At 37.3% G+C, this 16,620-nt stretch overlaps 1 protein-coding gene across 23 annotated transcripts in view; it reads left to right on the top strand.

Annotated features, from left to right (window-relative positions):
* C2CD5 (C2 calcium dependent domain containing 5) overlaps positions 1 to 16,620 on the top strand; it is a 102,918-nt gene that overhangs the window by 5,340 nt on the left and 80,958 nt on the right. For all 23 annotated transcript variants that reach the window (XM_078450030.2, XM_078450028.2, XM_078450025.2 and 20 more), the window contains exon 3: positions 9,621 to 9,707. In XM_078450030.2, the coding sequence (XP_078306156.1) occupies positions 9,621 to 9,707 (87 nt within the window). The remainder of the gene's footprint in view (positions 1 to 9,620; positions 9,708 to 16,620) is intronic.

Raw genomic sequence — 16,620 nt, 5'->3', positions numbered from 1 at the left:
TGGTCTGAAAACTATGGGGTGGAAGTTTGTACAGTAGAAGCTCTGTTAACAAATTTGCATTAATTCACTCATCACAGTTCCCAGTGTTCTGCATTCCTTCCATAAGCCTATTCTTTTTTCTTTTTTTATTTTAGGGACAGAGTATGAGCAGGGGAAAGGGGCAGAGGGAGGGAGAGAGAAAGGGAGGGAGAAAATCCTGAGATCCTAAACAGGCTCCATGCTCAGGCTCCTAAACAGGCTCTGCCTGAGGGGGCTCAATCTCAGGACCCTGGGATTATGACCTGAGGCTGAAATCAAGAGTCAGATGCTTAACCAACTGAGCCACCCAGGTGCCCCATCCATAAGCATATTTTTGAATACCCACATTGCTAGGTTATTCTCCAGTGTGCCTGTGTGCGTGCTTCTCCCATCAGTTGGCTAATAATACTTTACCAAAAGGCAGTTTTGTTTTTTTCCCCAAACCTGTTTTATGCCAACTCTATTTGTTATTGTAATGTATTTAAACCTTATGTAAATTGGTGAAATAAGTGTGAAAATGAAGTTGATAATGTTATGTAAAGACATATGGATACAGTCACTAAACATTACTCTTGAATTAGATGAAGAAAAGATTGTAAAAAATCTAGGATTCTGTGTTCATATATTTTTACAAGCAATTTTAAGTTCTACCATCATAAAAAAAACCTAAACTGGAAATCACAGATGGTACATTATGGGTGTGGCTTATGCAAAAAAGATGATGCAGAACTCTTAACAGTGGACCCTTACTCAAATAAGAGGCCTTAGCCTTACATTCAAAGATAGAGGAATGAATATTTATTTGTATGTTTTATCTTAAAATTTTTACAGTTTGTATCATTTTTAATGATTCCTTGATTTAACCATATTATTTGATGAACTGATCAAATACTGGTCTGGATTGCATTGGTTGAGGGAATTTCTACTACATATGATGTGAGAAATTTAGGAAGCCAGTGAAGACCAAGTAGTATTTAAAGATGTTTATTCTTGCAGGAATTTCCAGGATAAATGAGGTAGAAGTTCTGTATAAAAGAAGTATTAATGGAAGTTTATGCTGGTATTAATGTGCATGTTACAAACTGTTCAGCAAGGTATATTGTCATTTTGTGTTTACCCAGGAGCCTGTGAGTGAACAGAGAGAGGAAAAGAAATTAATGTTTAATGACATACCAGACATTTTGCTAGGTCTCTACATGCATTTTTTTCATGTACTACAACAACCCCCCTTTCAGAAGAGGAAACAGCCTTAAATAACAGGTTAAATAACTTTCTCAAGGTAATTTAGCTAATGAGTGGGGAAAGAGAATGCTTTTACTTTACTAGGGAATCTCATTAAAATCCCTGAGGTTCTTTAATAAAGTTGTAAGGCATTCATTTAATTGCTGGGTAATAAAATCTCCTTCAAATTAAATAAGACCAAATGAACTATGATTCTTTAGTAGAAGGGGAATCATCACAATTTGCAAAAATACACACTTTAGCCTTTTCCTTTTTCTAAAATGTTTGTTTAATGCAGTTTGGAGCTATCAGATCTTTACTGTATCTAGAATGGGCAGTTGACCAAAAAAAAAAGCAATGAAAGGCACAATATAACAGTACAGTATAGTGGGACAAACCTGAAGGGGGCTCTGAATTCATAACGTAAAGAATGATATGGTAGTTTTGGCAGTTGAATCCAAACCGTTAAGTACATTTGGCTTTCGAAAGGTTTTGAATAGTTTTATGATCCTAACCACATTTTACTTCAAATTAAGCAGTTACTGGGTAATTTAAGCAATAAGTATTTCCTTGATATTTTGAATATTAAAATGTAATGAAATTTGTAACTGAACAGTAATTTCTGTTCTTCTCAGGGTTCCCCATCCCCATTAAGTTTCATTCTTTACTGTTTGTGATTTAAAATAAGTTATTGAAGTAATACATGAATAGCTCCCATTACAAAAGATTGAAATAATTCAGAAGTAAAACTTGAACGCCCCTTCCTTTGTACTTACTATGCTGTACGCTGTACTGTATTTCCGACCATGTCAGTCCTCTCTTCAGAGATGATTGCTGTCAGTTCTTTGACATGTGTTTGTTTACTCCCCCTCCTTCCTTTCAAAAAAAAAAGTTTTATCATATTTTAAAAAACGACTGTAATAATGCTTTATATATTTTATAACTTGTTTTTCAGTTATTGTGTCATTGACGTTTCCACATGACAGTGCATAAAATCAGTTCCATTCTTTAGTGGGGATACATGTGATTTACTCAATAATTTTCCTATTGAATGACTAGATTTTTTAGTTTTTTTTTTTTTTTTTTTTTTTTTTTTAAGGAAGGAGACTCATGTGAAAATGTTTCTTTAGGATAAATTCCTGGAAGTGGATCCAGAATTTTATAATTTTAATCAAAATAAATATGATTTGAATATAATATGATTTGAATATATTTGAAAATATAATATGATTTGAATTTTTTATGTTTTTGAATTTTAAAATAATACATTTTACAAATAGGAAGTGTATGTGCATGGTTCAGAATCAGAAGATACAAAATGAGTCAACCTCTCATACTGTGTTTCTTTTAACCAACCTGTTCTGTTTTTTCTAGGGTCCGTTGTTACCATTTGTTGTACATTCTCAAATAACCTGTGCAGTATGTAGGCATATATTACATGACTTATAACATTTTGGCATTTTTTTCCCCCAAAGAATGCTATACATGCTGTTCCATTGAAGAAAGATCTATTTTGGTGATCTATACCAGTGCAGAGAACTGCTTCATTCTTCTAATTAGCATTTGGACTGTGTGTCTTTACCATACTTCATTTAACCAGTTCCAAATTGGTGGATATCTAGGTTATTTCCAGTCTTAGGCTACCATGATGCTGCCTGTATATGTCATTGTGCACTTCTATATAAAGTTAAAGGGTATAGGCATTTAACATTTTGATACATTGTCAAACTACAGTCCTTAGAGATTGTTTTAATTTATATTCCCACCAACAAAGTATTAGAACACTTCATCAACACTGTTTTAATTTATATTCCCACCAACAAAGTATTAGAGCACCTCATCAACACTGTTTTCAAATTTTTTGCCAATGTGGTAAAAATGTTGGTTTAGTTTGCATTTCTTAAAAAAAATTTTTTTAATGTTTTATTTATTTTTAAGACAGAGAGAGACAGAGCATGAGTGGGGATGGGACAGAGAGAGAGGGAGACACAGAATCTGAAGAAGGCTCCAGGCTCTGAGCTGTCAGCACAGAGCCCGATGCGGGGCTCGAACTCATGAACTGTGACGTCATGACCTGAGCCGAAGTCAGACTCTTAACCGATTGAGCCACCTGGGCGCCCCTAGTTTGCATTTCTTATAGTATGAATGTGGTTGATCATCTTTTGATGTATGGTTGACCCTGGAACCGGGTGGGGCCTCTTAGGGGCAGTTGACATCCCTCTCCCAACCCAGCACAGTTGAAAATCCACATGTAACTTTTGACTCCCCCCAAAATGAACTACAAATGGCCTGCTGTTGACTGGAAGGCTTACTGATAACATAAAGTTGGTTCACAGATTTTGTATGTGAAATGTATTATACACAATATTCTTACACTAAGATAAGCTAGAGAAAAGAAAGTGATACTGAGAAAATCATTGGGGCACCTGGATGGATCAGTGGGTTAAGCAGTGGACTTGTGTCGGCTCTTGATTTTGGCTGAAGAAATCTCACAAACCGTGAGACCAAGCCTCACATCAGGTTCCTTGCCGACAGTGTAGAGCCTGCTAGGGGATTCTCTCTCTCCCTCTCTGCCCCTCTCCCATGTGTGTGCTCTCTCTCCCTCTCTTTCTGTCTCTCAGAATAAATAAAATCATAAGGCAGAGAAAATATATTTATAGTACTGTTCTGTGTTATAGATACTGTAAGTTTACACTGTATGATTACAAGGTGAATCATCTATAACTACATCAATATTGTCTTAAATGATACAAAACACAGTAGATGTTCCACATATTACTAACACTAGACATCAAAAATGGAAAGATACTGTGAAAAAGAAATTCTTCATTTAGAAGTATAATGATTTATACATTGGTAACAAAGAAGCAGCAGTATGATTGCTTTATGGTAGCCTAGTGTAATTGATAGGATTGCTTCACAGGAGCCTTGCTTATACATTAACAAATGAATTGTTATAAAAAATTTTTTATTGAAAAATTTTTATGATACACAGTATTGCAGTTTTAGAAATGTAATAATGCTGTATTAGAAATGTAGCTAAAAAAAAAAAAAAACCCGTGATGATAGGCTGATACACAGTTTTTCCAATAATGGAGAGGCACAGTGTGGTATATAATTCTTTGAAAGCAAAGTTATAAAACAAAAATAATGTGATTAATTTTGTATTAACTATTGCTCACCTGTATCTATATAAGTATAGGCTAACCGCTTCTATACAAGTCTAGTACACAATGACTACTTAGGCATCTGATGATGGCACAGAAATGCCTTATACGGTTCTTACTGTACAGTTATTAGATTTTCACATGAAGACACTCACACAACAGATACGCTTATTAATTGTACAGCATGATTTATTAAGTGGAAGTGGATTGTCAGGTCTTCATCCTCATTGCTTTCATGTTGAATATGTAGAGGTAGAGGAAGAGGAGGGGATGGTCTTGCTCTCAGGTGGCAGAAATGGAACAGGTGGAAGAGCTGGAAGGGGAGACAGGAAAGGGAGGCACATGGTAATTTGCAGTTTCTAACATTTTTGCTTTTTCATTTTTCGAAAAGTATTTCCGTACAGTACCACTGTTTGTGTTAGTTTCGGTGCTAGTATCCTAGAAAGGTCTATGTTGTAAGAGAAGTCAATAGCAGTCTTGAATACTCAGATCCCTTCTGTCAGGTTGTTTAATATCAATTTATTTTCTGGCACTGCTTCTTTTACATCTTTTTTCTCATTATCTGGCACTGGTTTGGAAGCCCTCATCTCCATCAAGTTGTCTTCTGTTAATTCTTCTGGTGTGGTGTTCATTAGCTTTTAAATTTCTCTAAGATCCATACCTTGAAACTCTTCACCCTTCACCGTTTTTGCTATATCCACAATCTTTTTATTATTACTTTAAAAAATTTTTAATGTTTATTTATTTTTGACAGAGCGCGCGTGCGCTAGAGCATGAGTGGGGGAGGAGCAGAGAGAGAGGGAGACACAGAATCTGAAGCAGGCTCCAGGCTCTGAGCTGTCAGCACAGAGCCTGACACTGGGCTCGAACTCACGGACTGCGTGATCATGACCTGAGCCGAACTGAACACTGAACTGACTGAGCCACTCAGGCGCCCCGCTATATCCACTGTCTTTTCCATGATTCCCCCCTTTTAAAAAAAGTCTTTTTTTTCAAGTAGTCTCCATGCCCATTGTGGGGCTTGAACTCAAAACCTTAAGATCAAGAGTCACATGTTCTACCAACTAAGCTAGCCAGGCTCCCCTCCATGATTCCCTTGATTGGCTCTGTTGTAAGTCCTGTGAAGTCATGTACAACATCTGGACACATTTTTTTACAGCAGGAGTTTATTGTTTCAGGCTTGATGGCTTTCATGGCTCTTTCTATAATAATGATGGCATTTCAGTGGTATAATCCTTCCGGACTTTTCATGATGTTCTCGTGGAATTCTCTTCCATAGTGTTGACAATCCTTTCCAAAAAACACCATGTGTAATGAGCTTTAAAGGTCCTTATGACCCCCCTGATCTAGAGGCTGATTATAGAAATGTTGTATTTGGGGGCAAGTAAATCACTTTGATGCCCTTGGTGTTGAACTAATGGGGTTCTGGGTGACCAGAGACATTGTCCAATGTCAAAAGAACTTTAAAAGACAGTCCCTTAGAAGCAAGGTATTTCCTGACTTCAGGCATCAATGGAATCAATCCAGAAAAAGGATTCTTGTTGTCCAGACCTTGTTGTATAACCAAAAGACTGGCAGCTGGTGTCTGTCTTTTCCTTTCAAGGCTTAGGGATTAGCAGCTTTATAGATAAGGGCAGTCCTGATCATAAACTTGACTGCATTTGCACAAAAGAGTAGAGTTAGCCTATCCCTTCCTGCCTCAAACCCCAGAGCTTGCTTCTCTTCCTTACTAATAAATACCCTTTTTGGGATTTTTTTCCCCCCACCAGAATAAGGCACTTGTGTCTGCATCAAAAACCTGTTCAGGCAGGTTTCTTTTCAGTGATTTTTTCAGTGGCATCTGGGAACTTGTCTGCTGTGTTTTGGTCGGTGGCAGCTATTTCTCCTGTTATCTTGACATGTTGTAAGCCAGTCCTCTTTCTAAAATCAAGATACTATCCTTTGCTGGCATTAAATTATCCTGCTTTAGATCTTTCATCTTCCTTTTGCTTTAGGTTGTCATATAATGACTTCACTTTTTTCTTGAATCATATTAGAGTGTAGTGTATCCTGCACCCATGTAAAAGCTGCATTTTCAATACGAAGTAAAAAGGTATTTTTCAAAAACTGCAAGGTTTTTGCACCTGTTGGCATAGCTGCAGCGGTGTCTTCACGAATTTTCTCTATTTACAGTGGTCCTTATGCTGGATTCGTTTATCTTGAAGCAGCAGGCAACTGTAGCTGTAAAACTCGATCTGTAGTACATATCAAGCAATTCAGCTTTTTCTTGTTAATGTCATGACTTTTCTTTGATTCTTGGAAGCACTTCAAGCAACCCTAGTGGCACTTTGTATGGGTCCCATGATGTTATTCAAGGATTACAGTATTACACTAAACACAATGAAAAATACTCAAGAACTGCAAGAGGTTACTTTGTGCTGCAGTATGCAATTTACTGGAGAGACGAACTGCTCACATGGAGATAGGTAGCATGGTACAGTGTTTTAAGTGGATACTCAAAACACTTGGGCTCATGGCAGTGGCAATAGGAAGTGGTATGAAATTATTCTAGTACTACAGTGTGTGCTACAATTCATTTTATGCAGTTATGATTTAACACTGCATCTTTACATTTCTCTCAACTGCAAATGGCATTGTGTATGCTCTTATGTCTTTTTTTTTTTTTTTTTTTTTGCATGTTTTGATCAGTTTTAACTTTTTATAGTTAGTGTGTATTTTATGGTAGTAAGTGATAAAATAGACTGGTATTTACATATATCTTATGCATTCCTGACATAACTGTTTCTTAGTTTATTTGCTATTTCTAGGGGGTTTTTTGCTATTCATTTTGTTTATGAGTTTTTTCAATTTGTCACAAATCTCCAAAAAGTTCTCAAGTATATTTACTGAAAAAATCTGCCTATAAAGTGGATGCGTGCTGTTCAAACCCATGTTGTTCAAGGGTTAACTGTACTTTAAAAACATATATATTAAATAGACAAATAAAAACCATCTGTATTTCTGTTTCTTTGAATTGTCTGTTCATGTCCTTTGCCCATTTTTTTGTTGGGTTGTTGATCTTTTTCATATTGCTTTATAAGAGCTCATTAAAAATTGAGGAAAGTAGCTGTTTGGTACATATTTAGCAAATACTTTGTCTCAGTGTTTTGTTTATCTTTGACTTCCTTTATGTAAAAAAGATTTTGTTTTTAAGTAATCTCTACACCCAACGAGGGGTTGAACTCACAGCCCTGCGATCAAGAGTTGCTCGCGCCCCATTGCTTCTCGTCCTTTTGGTTAAGATCAAAAGTATGGTAAGAGTCACATGCTCCACTGACTGACCCAGCCAGGCACCCCTATTTTTGACTTTCTTATATTTTTTTAAAAAATTTTTTCTAATGTTTATTTTAGAGAGAGAGACACACACACAGAGTGCAAGCAGGGGAGGGGCAGAGAGAGAGAGGGAGACACAGAAACTGAAGCAGGCTCCACGCTCTGAGCTGTCAGCACAGAGCCCAACGCGGGTCTTGAACTCAGGAGCCTTGAGGTCATGACGCAAGCTGAAGTTGGATGCTTAACTGACTGAGCTACCCAGGTGCCCCTTTTATATACTTTGCCATGCAAAAAGTTCTTATTTTTACTGAATTTCTTAAACCTTTTCTACCCTCTAACTATGCTGCCTAAGTACATATTTAGTACTTGGTATTGTGCCTAATAATTCAAATTAAATGATAAAACACCTAGAAAAATATACAGAAGATAAATTTTTTTTTTTTTTTTTTGCTTTTAGAAAATTTCCTGAACTGATAGAACAACAAAAGCAAATATTATAAAACCAATGGAGATTTCTTGCAAAAAGGAAAGGAGGTTTCGTAGATTATTTGCTTGAACTAGCATTTACTAAGAATCTACAGTATGCAAAACTATGTCCTGGGTATTGTCTTAAAGGGGATAAGCTTTAGTGAACTTAGAGGTTAGGAAAGATAATGGTAAAAACTAATAGAATTAGGGCAGAGATCAAATTTAGGAAAGGCAAGACCATCTAGGAAATAGTAGTTCCCTCGCTGTTTTGCTTTTAAGCTTCTGGACGACTTCTCGGGTTCAGTCAGATTTTATAATCTCCATTCTTTGTCTGAAGAAAGCCCCAGGGATTTAGTTTGCTTTTTGCATTCTTCATTCCTTTCTTATTTTGGATCTTTGTGATTTAAAGTTTATTTATTTTGAGAGAGAGAGGGAGAGCATGCTCGAGTGTGGGAAGGACAGCTAGAGAAGGGGAGAGGGAATCCCAAGTGGGCTTTATGATGCAGGGCTCAATCTCATCATGAACTGTGAGATCATGACCTGAGCTGAAATCGAGTCAGACGTTTAACTGACTGAGCCACCAAGGTGCCCCTTGGATCTTTGTGATGTAGTGTATGCCAAGACTGGCTATGAAATAAGATAGTCTCCCCATACAATCCCTTACATTGTTCCTGAAGATAAAACCCTTAATGATAATGGTTTGCTGTTGATCATTATGTGTGCACACAAATAAGGGCTTAAAAAAATAACAAAACGGGGAAGTGGAAAATACAAGGCATATACATATATATGTTTTAAGTTTGTTTATTTTGAGAGAGGGTGTGTGCGAGTGAGCAGGGAGGAGCAGAGAGAGGAGAAAGAGAATCCCAACCAGGCTCTGCACTTTAAACATGGAGGCTGATGCAGGGCTCGAACCCACAAATTGTGAAATCATGAGCTGAGCTGAAATCAAGAGTTGGACGCTCAACTGACTGAGCCACCCAGACCCTCACAAGGCTATTTCTAAGTTCTCACAATAATGTGCTATAGTTCTGGATTCTCATGCTGAGATGGTGAGAGGATGGTCAGCTGGCTTTTTTACCTTCTGATTTTATTCTTGCTGGTCCTCTGCCATTAAGACTCCTCTTTTGTCTGAACTTTTATTCCTGAAGGCTATATTGACTCCTTCTTTCATATTGACAAAATAGTCTGGTTTTAATTTCTGTGTAGAGCTAGTCGAAGAGTGAGTAATTTCTTATTTCAGGTATAGCCTATGAACTTACTGGACCCATCTGTGCTTTCTTCTCTTTTATTTCAGGGGATAGTTGCCTTTTTTCCTCCTTCATGGTTCATCCCCCTCCCCTCCCCCCCCCCCCCCCATTGCTTGCCTGATGTTAAAATTTACTTTTATTCACATTTTTTGATATTTATATTTGATCATTTATTTGTTTTTAGGTAAAATTTGGTAATACCACCTTTAAAACAGATGTGTATCTCAAGTCCCTCAACCCTCAGTGGAACTCAGAATGGTTTAAATTTGAGGTAAGTTTTAATTATTTTATTATTTTTTTTTAAGTTTATTTATTTTGAGAGAGAGTGCGCTTATGTGTGTGCGGAGAAGTGGCAGAGATGGGGGAAGGAGAAAGAGAATCCCAAGTGGGCTTTGCTGACAGTGCAGAGCCCAATGTGGGGCTTGATTCCACTAACTGGGAAATTGTGACCTGAGCTGAAATAGAGTCTGACGCTTAACTGACTGAAGCTCCTTGAGGTAAGTTTTTAAATGTCAGCATTTTTGAGTATATTTTTTTGGAGGTGAGAGGTGACCCTTTTCCCTTAGGAATGTAGGAGTACTTTTTATTTCAGGTATAGTAGTTTTCCTACACCATAAAATTTTTTTTTTTTTTTTTGCTAAGACTATTGCGTTTTTAAAAAATAATGTTAAGAAAATATAGTGTATGAATATAAAAACATTTAAAAAATAGAATCCCTCAGAAGTATTATATTATCGTTACTGTAATTCTAACAGTTACCAAAAATCACTTAAGAACAGTATACAGATTAAATTTTTTAAAAGTTGTAATAAAAAGTATATATAAAAAATGTTGCCATTTTAACCATTATTAAGTATCATTTAATAGCATTAATTACCTTCACAGTGTTGTCTAAACATCACTATTCTAAAACTTTTCATCACTCCAAACAGAAATTACTCATTCAGGGGCACCTGGATGGCTCAGTCAGTTAAGCACCTGACTTGGCCTTAGGTCATGATCTCACGGATTGGCTCTGTGCTGACAGCTCAGAGCCTGGAGCCAGCTTCCGATTCTGTGTCTCCCTCTCTCTCTGTTCCTCCCTGGCTCATCTGTCTCTCTCTGTCTCAAAAATAAATAACGTTAAAAATTAAAAAAAAAAAAATTCATTCAGCAATAACCCCCATTCCCTCTTCTCCTAGACTCTGATAACATCTAACCTACTTTCTGTCTCTTCGAATTTGCCTATATTAGATATAAGTGGAATCATACAATATTTGTCTGTGTCTGGCTTTCACTTAGCATAATGTTTTCAAGGCCTATCCATGTTGTGTCATGTATTAGAATTTCTTTATGTTTTATGGCTGAATAATATTCCTCTGTGCATGTGTATGTCACTGTTTATCCATTTATCTGTTGATGGATACTCAGATTGTTTTCATTTTTTGGCTACTGTGGATAATACTGCAATAAACATTAGTGTACAAGTGTCTGTTTGAGTCCCTGTTTTCAGTTCTTCTGGTTATATGCCCAGAAGTGGAATTGCTGGGTCATATGATAAATTATATATTTAGCTTTTTGAGGAATTGCCAGACTTTTCCCTAGTGGCTGCACCATTTTACATTCCCAACAGCATGAATGAGAGTTCCAGGTTTTCCACAACTTTGTCAAGCTTTGTTATTTTTTTTTTAAATTTAAAAGACCAACTATTTATTTATTTATTTATTTAAATGTTTATGTATTTTGAAAGAGAGAAAGAGAGAGAGTGAATATGAGCAGGAGAAGGGCAGAGAGAGAGGGAGAGAGAGAATCCCAAGCAGGTTCTGTGCTGTTAGAACAGAGCTTGATGCAGGCTCAATCCCGTGAATTGTGAGATCATGACCTGGGCTGAAATTAAGAATTGGATACTTAATTGACTTAAAAGGTGCCCCTGTTTTTTTCTGTTATTATTTTTTTCTTAACATTTATTTATTTTTGAGAGACACAGATAGAGCACAAGTCGGGGAAGGGCAGCGAGAGGGACACATAGAATCCGAAGCAGGCTCCAGGCTCCGAGCTGTCAGCACAGAGCCTGCAGGGCTCGAACTCACAAACTGTGAGATCATGACCTGAGCCGAAGTCGGAGGCTTAACTGACTGAGCCACCCAGGCGCCCCCCCGCCCTTTTTTTTTAATCATAGCCATCCTAGTAGGTGTGAAGTGACATTTGCAGTGTAATTTTCATATCCATTTTCCTCATGAATGAGGTGACATGATTTCTTAGGATTAAGGACCATTTGAGTTTCTTGAACTTGGAACTACCACCTCATGTTTTAACTCCCCAGAGAAGATATTTAGAGATGACATTAAGGAGGTAGACTTCACAGGACTTGGTGACTAGCTTAATATGAAAAATGTAGATGTGATGTTGTAGGTCATTGGTTTTGACTTGCATTTTGAAATGACTAGTAATGGTGAGTCTCTCTTCATGTGTTTCACAGTGTGTCTTCTCTGGAAAACTGTTCAAGTTCCTTGCTCAACTAAAAATTTGTGTGGGGGTGGGGGGTGCCTGAGTGGCTCAGTTGGCTAAAGCATCCAACTTTGGCTCAGGTCATGATCTTCCCGTTCATGAATTTGAGCCCCGTAATGGGCTCTGTGCTGACAGCTCAGGTCCTGGAGCCTGCTTCAGATTCTGAGTCTCCCTCTCTCTCTGCCCCTGCCCTATTTACACTCTCTCTCAAAAATAAATAAATATTAAAAAAATTTTTAAGCCCCCCGATGCGAGGCTTGAACTCACGAACTGTGAGATCATGACTTGAACAAAAGTTGGATGCTTTAACCCACTGGGCCACGAAGGTGCCCTACTCCTTTACTCATTTTTAAGTTGGATGGTTTATTTTTTTGTCGTTAACTTGTGAAAGTTCTTTTTATTTTTATTTTTTTAATTAAAGAAAAAATTTTTTTTAATGTTTATTTCTGAGACAGAGAGAGACGGAGCTTGAGTGGGGGAGGGGTAGAGATGAAAGGGAGACACAGAATCTGAAGCAGGCTCAAGGCTGTGAGCTATCAGGACAGAGCGCAACGCGGGGCTTGAACCCACAAACTGTGAGATCATGACCTGAGCTGAAGTTGGTCGCTCAACCAACTGAGCCACCCAGGTGCCCCGTAAAAGTTTTTTATATTCTGAATATTAAACTCTTATCAGATCTATGATTTGCAATTATTTTCCTGCATTCAGTAGGTTGTCTTTTCATTTTTCTTGGTAGTTTCCTTTGATGCATAAGTGTTTTTAATTTTGCAGTACAATTTATCTTTTTCTTTTGTTGCTCACACTTTCGGTCTCAAATCAGAGTCTGTTGCCAAATTTGGGGTTATGAAGATTCACTACCATATGTTTTCCTAAGATTTTATTATTTTATCTATTATAATAATCTGTTATTATTTATCTGTTTTATCTGTTATTTTATCTGTTATTTTTTTATCTGTTATCTGTTATTTTATCTGTTAGGTCATTGATTCATTTGGAGTTAAATTTTGTAATACTGTGAAGTGAGAGTTCAACTTCATTCTTTTGCATGTGGAAATCTAGTTGTTTCAGTACCATTTGTTGAAGAGACTGTTCTTTTCCCATAGAATGGTTTTGGTACCTTTGTCAAAAGTCAGTTGGACACAGGTATATGAGTTAATTTCTGGACTCTCAATTCTGTTCCATTGTTTTATATATCCTTGTGCTATTACCATACTTTTATGATTACTGTATCTTTGTAGTGAATTTTCAAATCAGAACGTGTGAATCCAACCTTGTTCTTTTGTACTGATTTTTTTGTCATGGAGCATTTTGATTCCCTTTCTGTTTTCTTTCATATATATACGTATATACATGTACATGTATATATACATATACATACACATATACATATACATATATATACACATTTTTTCCCCTTGCTGTTTTAAAATTGACATTATGTATTTTGAAAATGCATCAGTTTGCACATGCATAAAATCTTTTTTGTCATTTTAAACTAAGTATTAAGGTAAAAATGTGGAATATAAGAATCAGAGAAAGTAGACAAACTTGATTACATGATTTCAGATGGAATTAGAATAACAGTGTTTTTCATCATCCTAGCAAAACATTCAGATGCTCATATAGCTTCATTTTGATGGCTTTTTCTTTTTTCCTTTCTTCCATAACCTTAGAAATGGTTAAAAAAAAATAGTCTTGTTGGGGCACCTGGGTTCCTCAGGTTGTTGAACATCCAACTCTTGACTTTGGCTCAGGTCATGATTTTGTGGTTTGTGGGATCAGGCCCCGTGTGGGGCTCAGTGCTGATGATGTGAAGTCTTCTTGGGATTCTCTTTCTCCCTCTCTTTCTGCCCCTTTTTTGTTTGTGTGCTCACTCTTTCTCTTTCTCTCAAAAATAAATAAACTTAAAAAAAATATTTTTGGTGAGTTACATTTTTTATTGGAATGGTAGGAAGAGGTGGGCATTTTGTATTAGTAAACTTCATGATATGGGGCATAAGAATATTTCATTTTATTGATGATGCAGTACTAGTAATTTTTAAAGCTGCAAAATACTCAAGTAGCTGAGATAACTTTGGAAAATAATATATTTGTATTTTTATGAAATAAGGGATTTTTATAATATTAATGAGATTTAGTAACTGAAGTTACTAGCCATTTCCCTTAAAATTTACCAAGTTTACTATTTTGGCTAGTACTTCTGGTAATAGTGTATATTGTGTGAAAAATGTTCCTTCATAAAATTTTTTTATAAGTTTGTTTACTTCTGGGAGAGAGAGAGAGAGCAGGGGAGGGGCAGAGAGAGAGGGAGAGAGAGATTCCCAAGCAGGCTCTGCACTCTCAGCACGGAGCCTGACGTGGGGCTCGAAATCACAAACTGCAAGATCATGACCTGAGTTGAAACCAAGAGTCGGACGTTTAACCCACTAAGCCACCCAGGTGCCCCAAAAATGTCCTTTTTAAAAAATGTTTATTGTGTGTGTGAGAGAGACAGAGAGCTAGCCTGAGTTGGGGGAGGGCCAGAGAGAGAGGGGAGAGAAAATTTCAAGCAGACTGTACTGCCAATGCAAAGCTCAGCATGGGCTCAAACTCACGAACTATGAGATCATGACCTGAGCTGAAGCTAAGAGTCAGATGCCTCACTGACTCAGCCACCCAGGTGCTCCTGAAAAATGTTCTTAAACTTTGTGTTTATAGTTAACGTTTGTTATATGCTTTTTAAACCTTTTTTGTCAGTTGTAATTGGCCTTAGTTTATATGTTCTGAACTCTTAAATAAATATCATGAACAAGGGGCGCCTGGGTGGCTCAGTCGGTTGAGCGTCCGACTTCGGCTCAGGTCATGATCTTGCGGTCTGTGAGTTCAAGCCCCGCATCAGGCTCAGTCTGTGAGTTCAAGCCCCGCATCAGGCTCGGTCTGTGAGTTCAAGCCCCGCATCAGGCTCGTGCTGACAGTTCAGAGCCTGGAGCCTGTTTCAGATTCTGTGTCTCCCTCTCTCTCTCTGACCCTCCCCCGTTCATGCTGTCTCTCCCTGTCTCAAAAATAAATAAACGTTAAAAAAAAATTAAAAAAAAAAAATATCATGAACAAATGGATGTTTAGTTTTCTTTCATGTAAAAGAAATATTACGCCAGGCAGTGTAATGGTATTTGGAAGCTCCATGCAATCATTTGGAACCCAGGACCCTTTTGTCTTTCTTTTCCATCATTCACAGCCTGTGGCTTCCATATTCATGGTTGCGTTAGCCTCCACTTTAGCAGATGGAGTTCCAGTGATCACATCAGTATTCTAGGCTGGAAGAAAGAGCTGGAGTAAAATGGAATACAGGATAGGTGGTGATCAGTGGAGTGGGAGGAATATTTCAAGGCAAATTCAAAATATTATGCAATATCATCCATAAATTTTTAATTATGTCTGACTTATAGGGAAGGACCCTCTTTTTTTTTTTTAACATTTATTTATTTTTGAGACAGAGAGAGAGCATGAACAGGGAAGGGTCAGAGAAAGAGGGAGACACAGAATCTGAAACAGGCTCCAGGCTCTGAGCTGTCAGCACAGAGCCCGACGCGGGGCTTGAACCCACGGACCGCGAGATCATGACCTGAGCCGAAGTCGGACACTTAACCGACTGAGCCACCCAGGCGCCCCAGGACCCTCTTTTCTGAAAGTGAATCATCCACATTATTACATTAGTGATATCAACAATAATTCCTTCTTATACTTTAATACTTAAATAATCTTCAGAAGTTGGACTGTTAGCCTAAAATCAATAAGAAATTGAATGGGGGTGGGGAAAGGCATGATATTTCATAATTAAGTTAAAAAACTAACCAAAGTGTACGACTGCAGAGCTATCACTTGACCAAAGCATATGTAAGGAAGATACAGGGATTTTAGTTAACCACAGACTCTTTTTTTTTTTTTTTTTTTTTTGGCTCACAAACTCTGTCTTGACAGTATGGTGTGTCTGCTGTAATGACAAACATCCATAGGCTGCATTTAAAAAGTATAATATTTTAATTATAGGAAATAATAATCCTTTTATATTTTGTCCTTGTCTTACTAATATCTATAATATTGTGTTCAATCTAACCACTACCTTTGATGAGGAGAACCAGCAAGTTAGAGGATGGAATGGTATGCAGAGGAGGGCAGCCAAAATAGTGAGCATGTCTTCCATAAGGGAGAAATCTCTTTTTGCCTCATTCTTTGCCTTAGTCAGTTTGGGCTGCCGGTAACAGAATACCATAGACTGGCTGGCTTAAACAATAGCATTTTATTTCTCACATTTCTGGATCCTGGGAAGTCTGAGATCAGGGACCATCATGGTTTTGTTCTAGTGAGGTCCCTCTTTCTGGTTTGTAGACAGTTGTCTTCTTGCTATGTCCTCACATGGCCGGGAGAGATCATCTCTCCCTGTCTTTCTTATAAGGATACTAATCCCATTCATGAGGTCTTTGCCCTTATGACCTAATTACCTCCCCATCTCCAAATAACATCATGTTGGGGATTAGGGCTTCAACATATAGATTTTCAGGGGATAGAAACATTTAGTCCATTGCATTTTCCATTGTAGTCCCTCTTTATAGCTAGTGCTTGCTTGGCATGTGATAAGTAATTGATAATAAGTAAAAGGAGAGAGAATAGACATTTATTTCATTTACTTAACTCATGAACTTAAATTGTTTTTTCTTACA

The sequence above is a fragment of the Panthera onca genome, chromosome B4, assembly GCF_046562875.1.
Source record: "Panthera onca isolate mPanOnc1 chromosome B4, mPanOnc1 haplotype 2, whole genome shotgun sequence".
Classification (NCBI taxonomy): domain Eukaryota; kingdom Metazoa; phylum Chordata; class Mammalia; order Carnivora; family Felidae; genus Panthera; species Panthera onca.
This window is presented reverse-complemented; position numbering and strand designations above follow the sequence as displayed.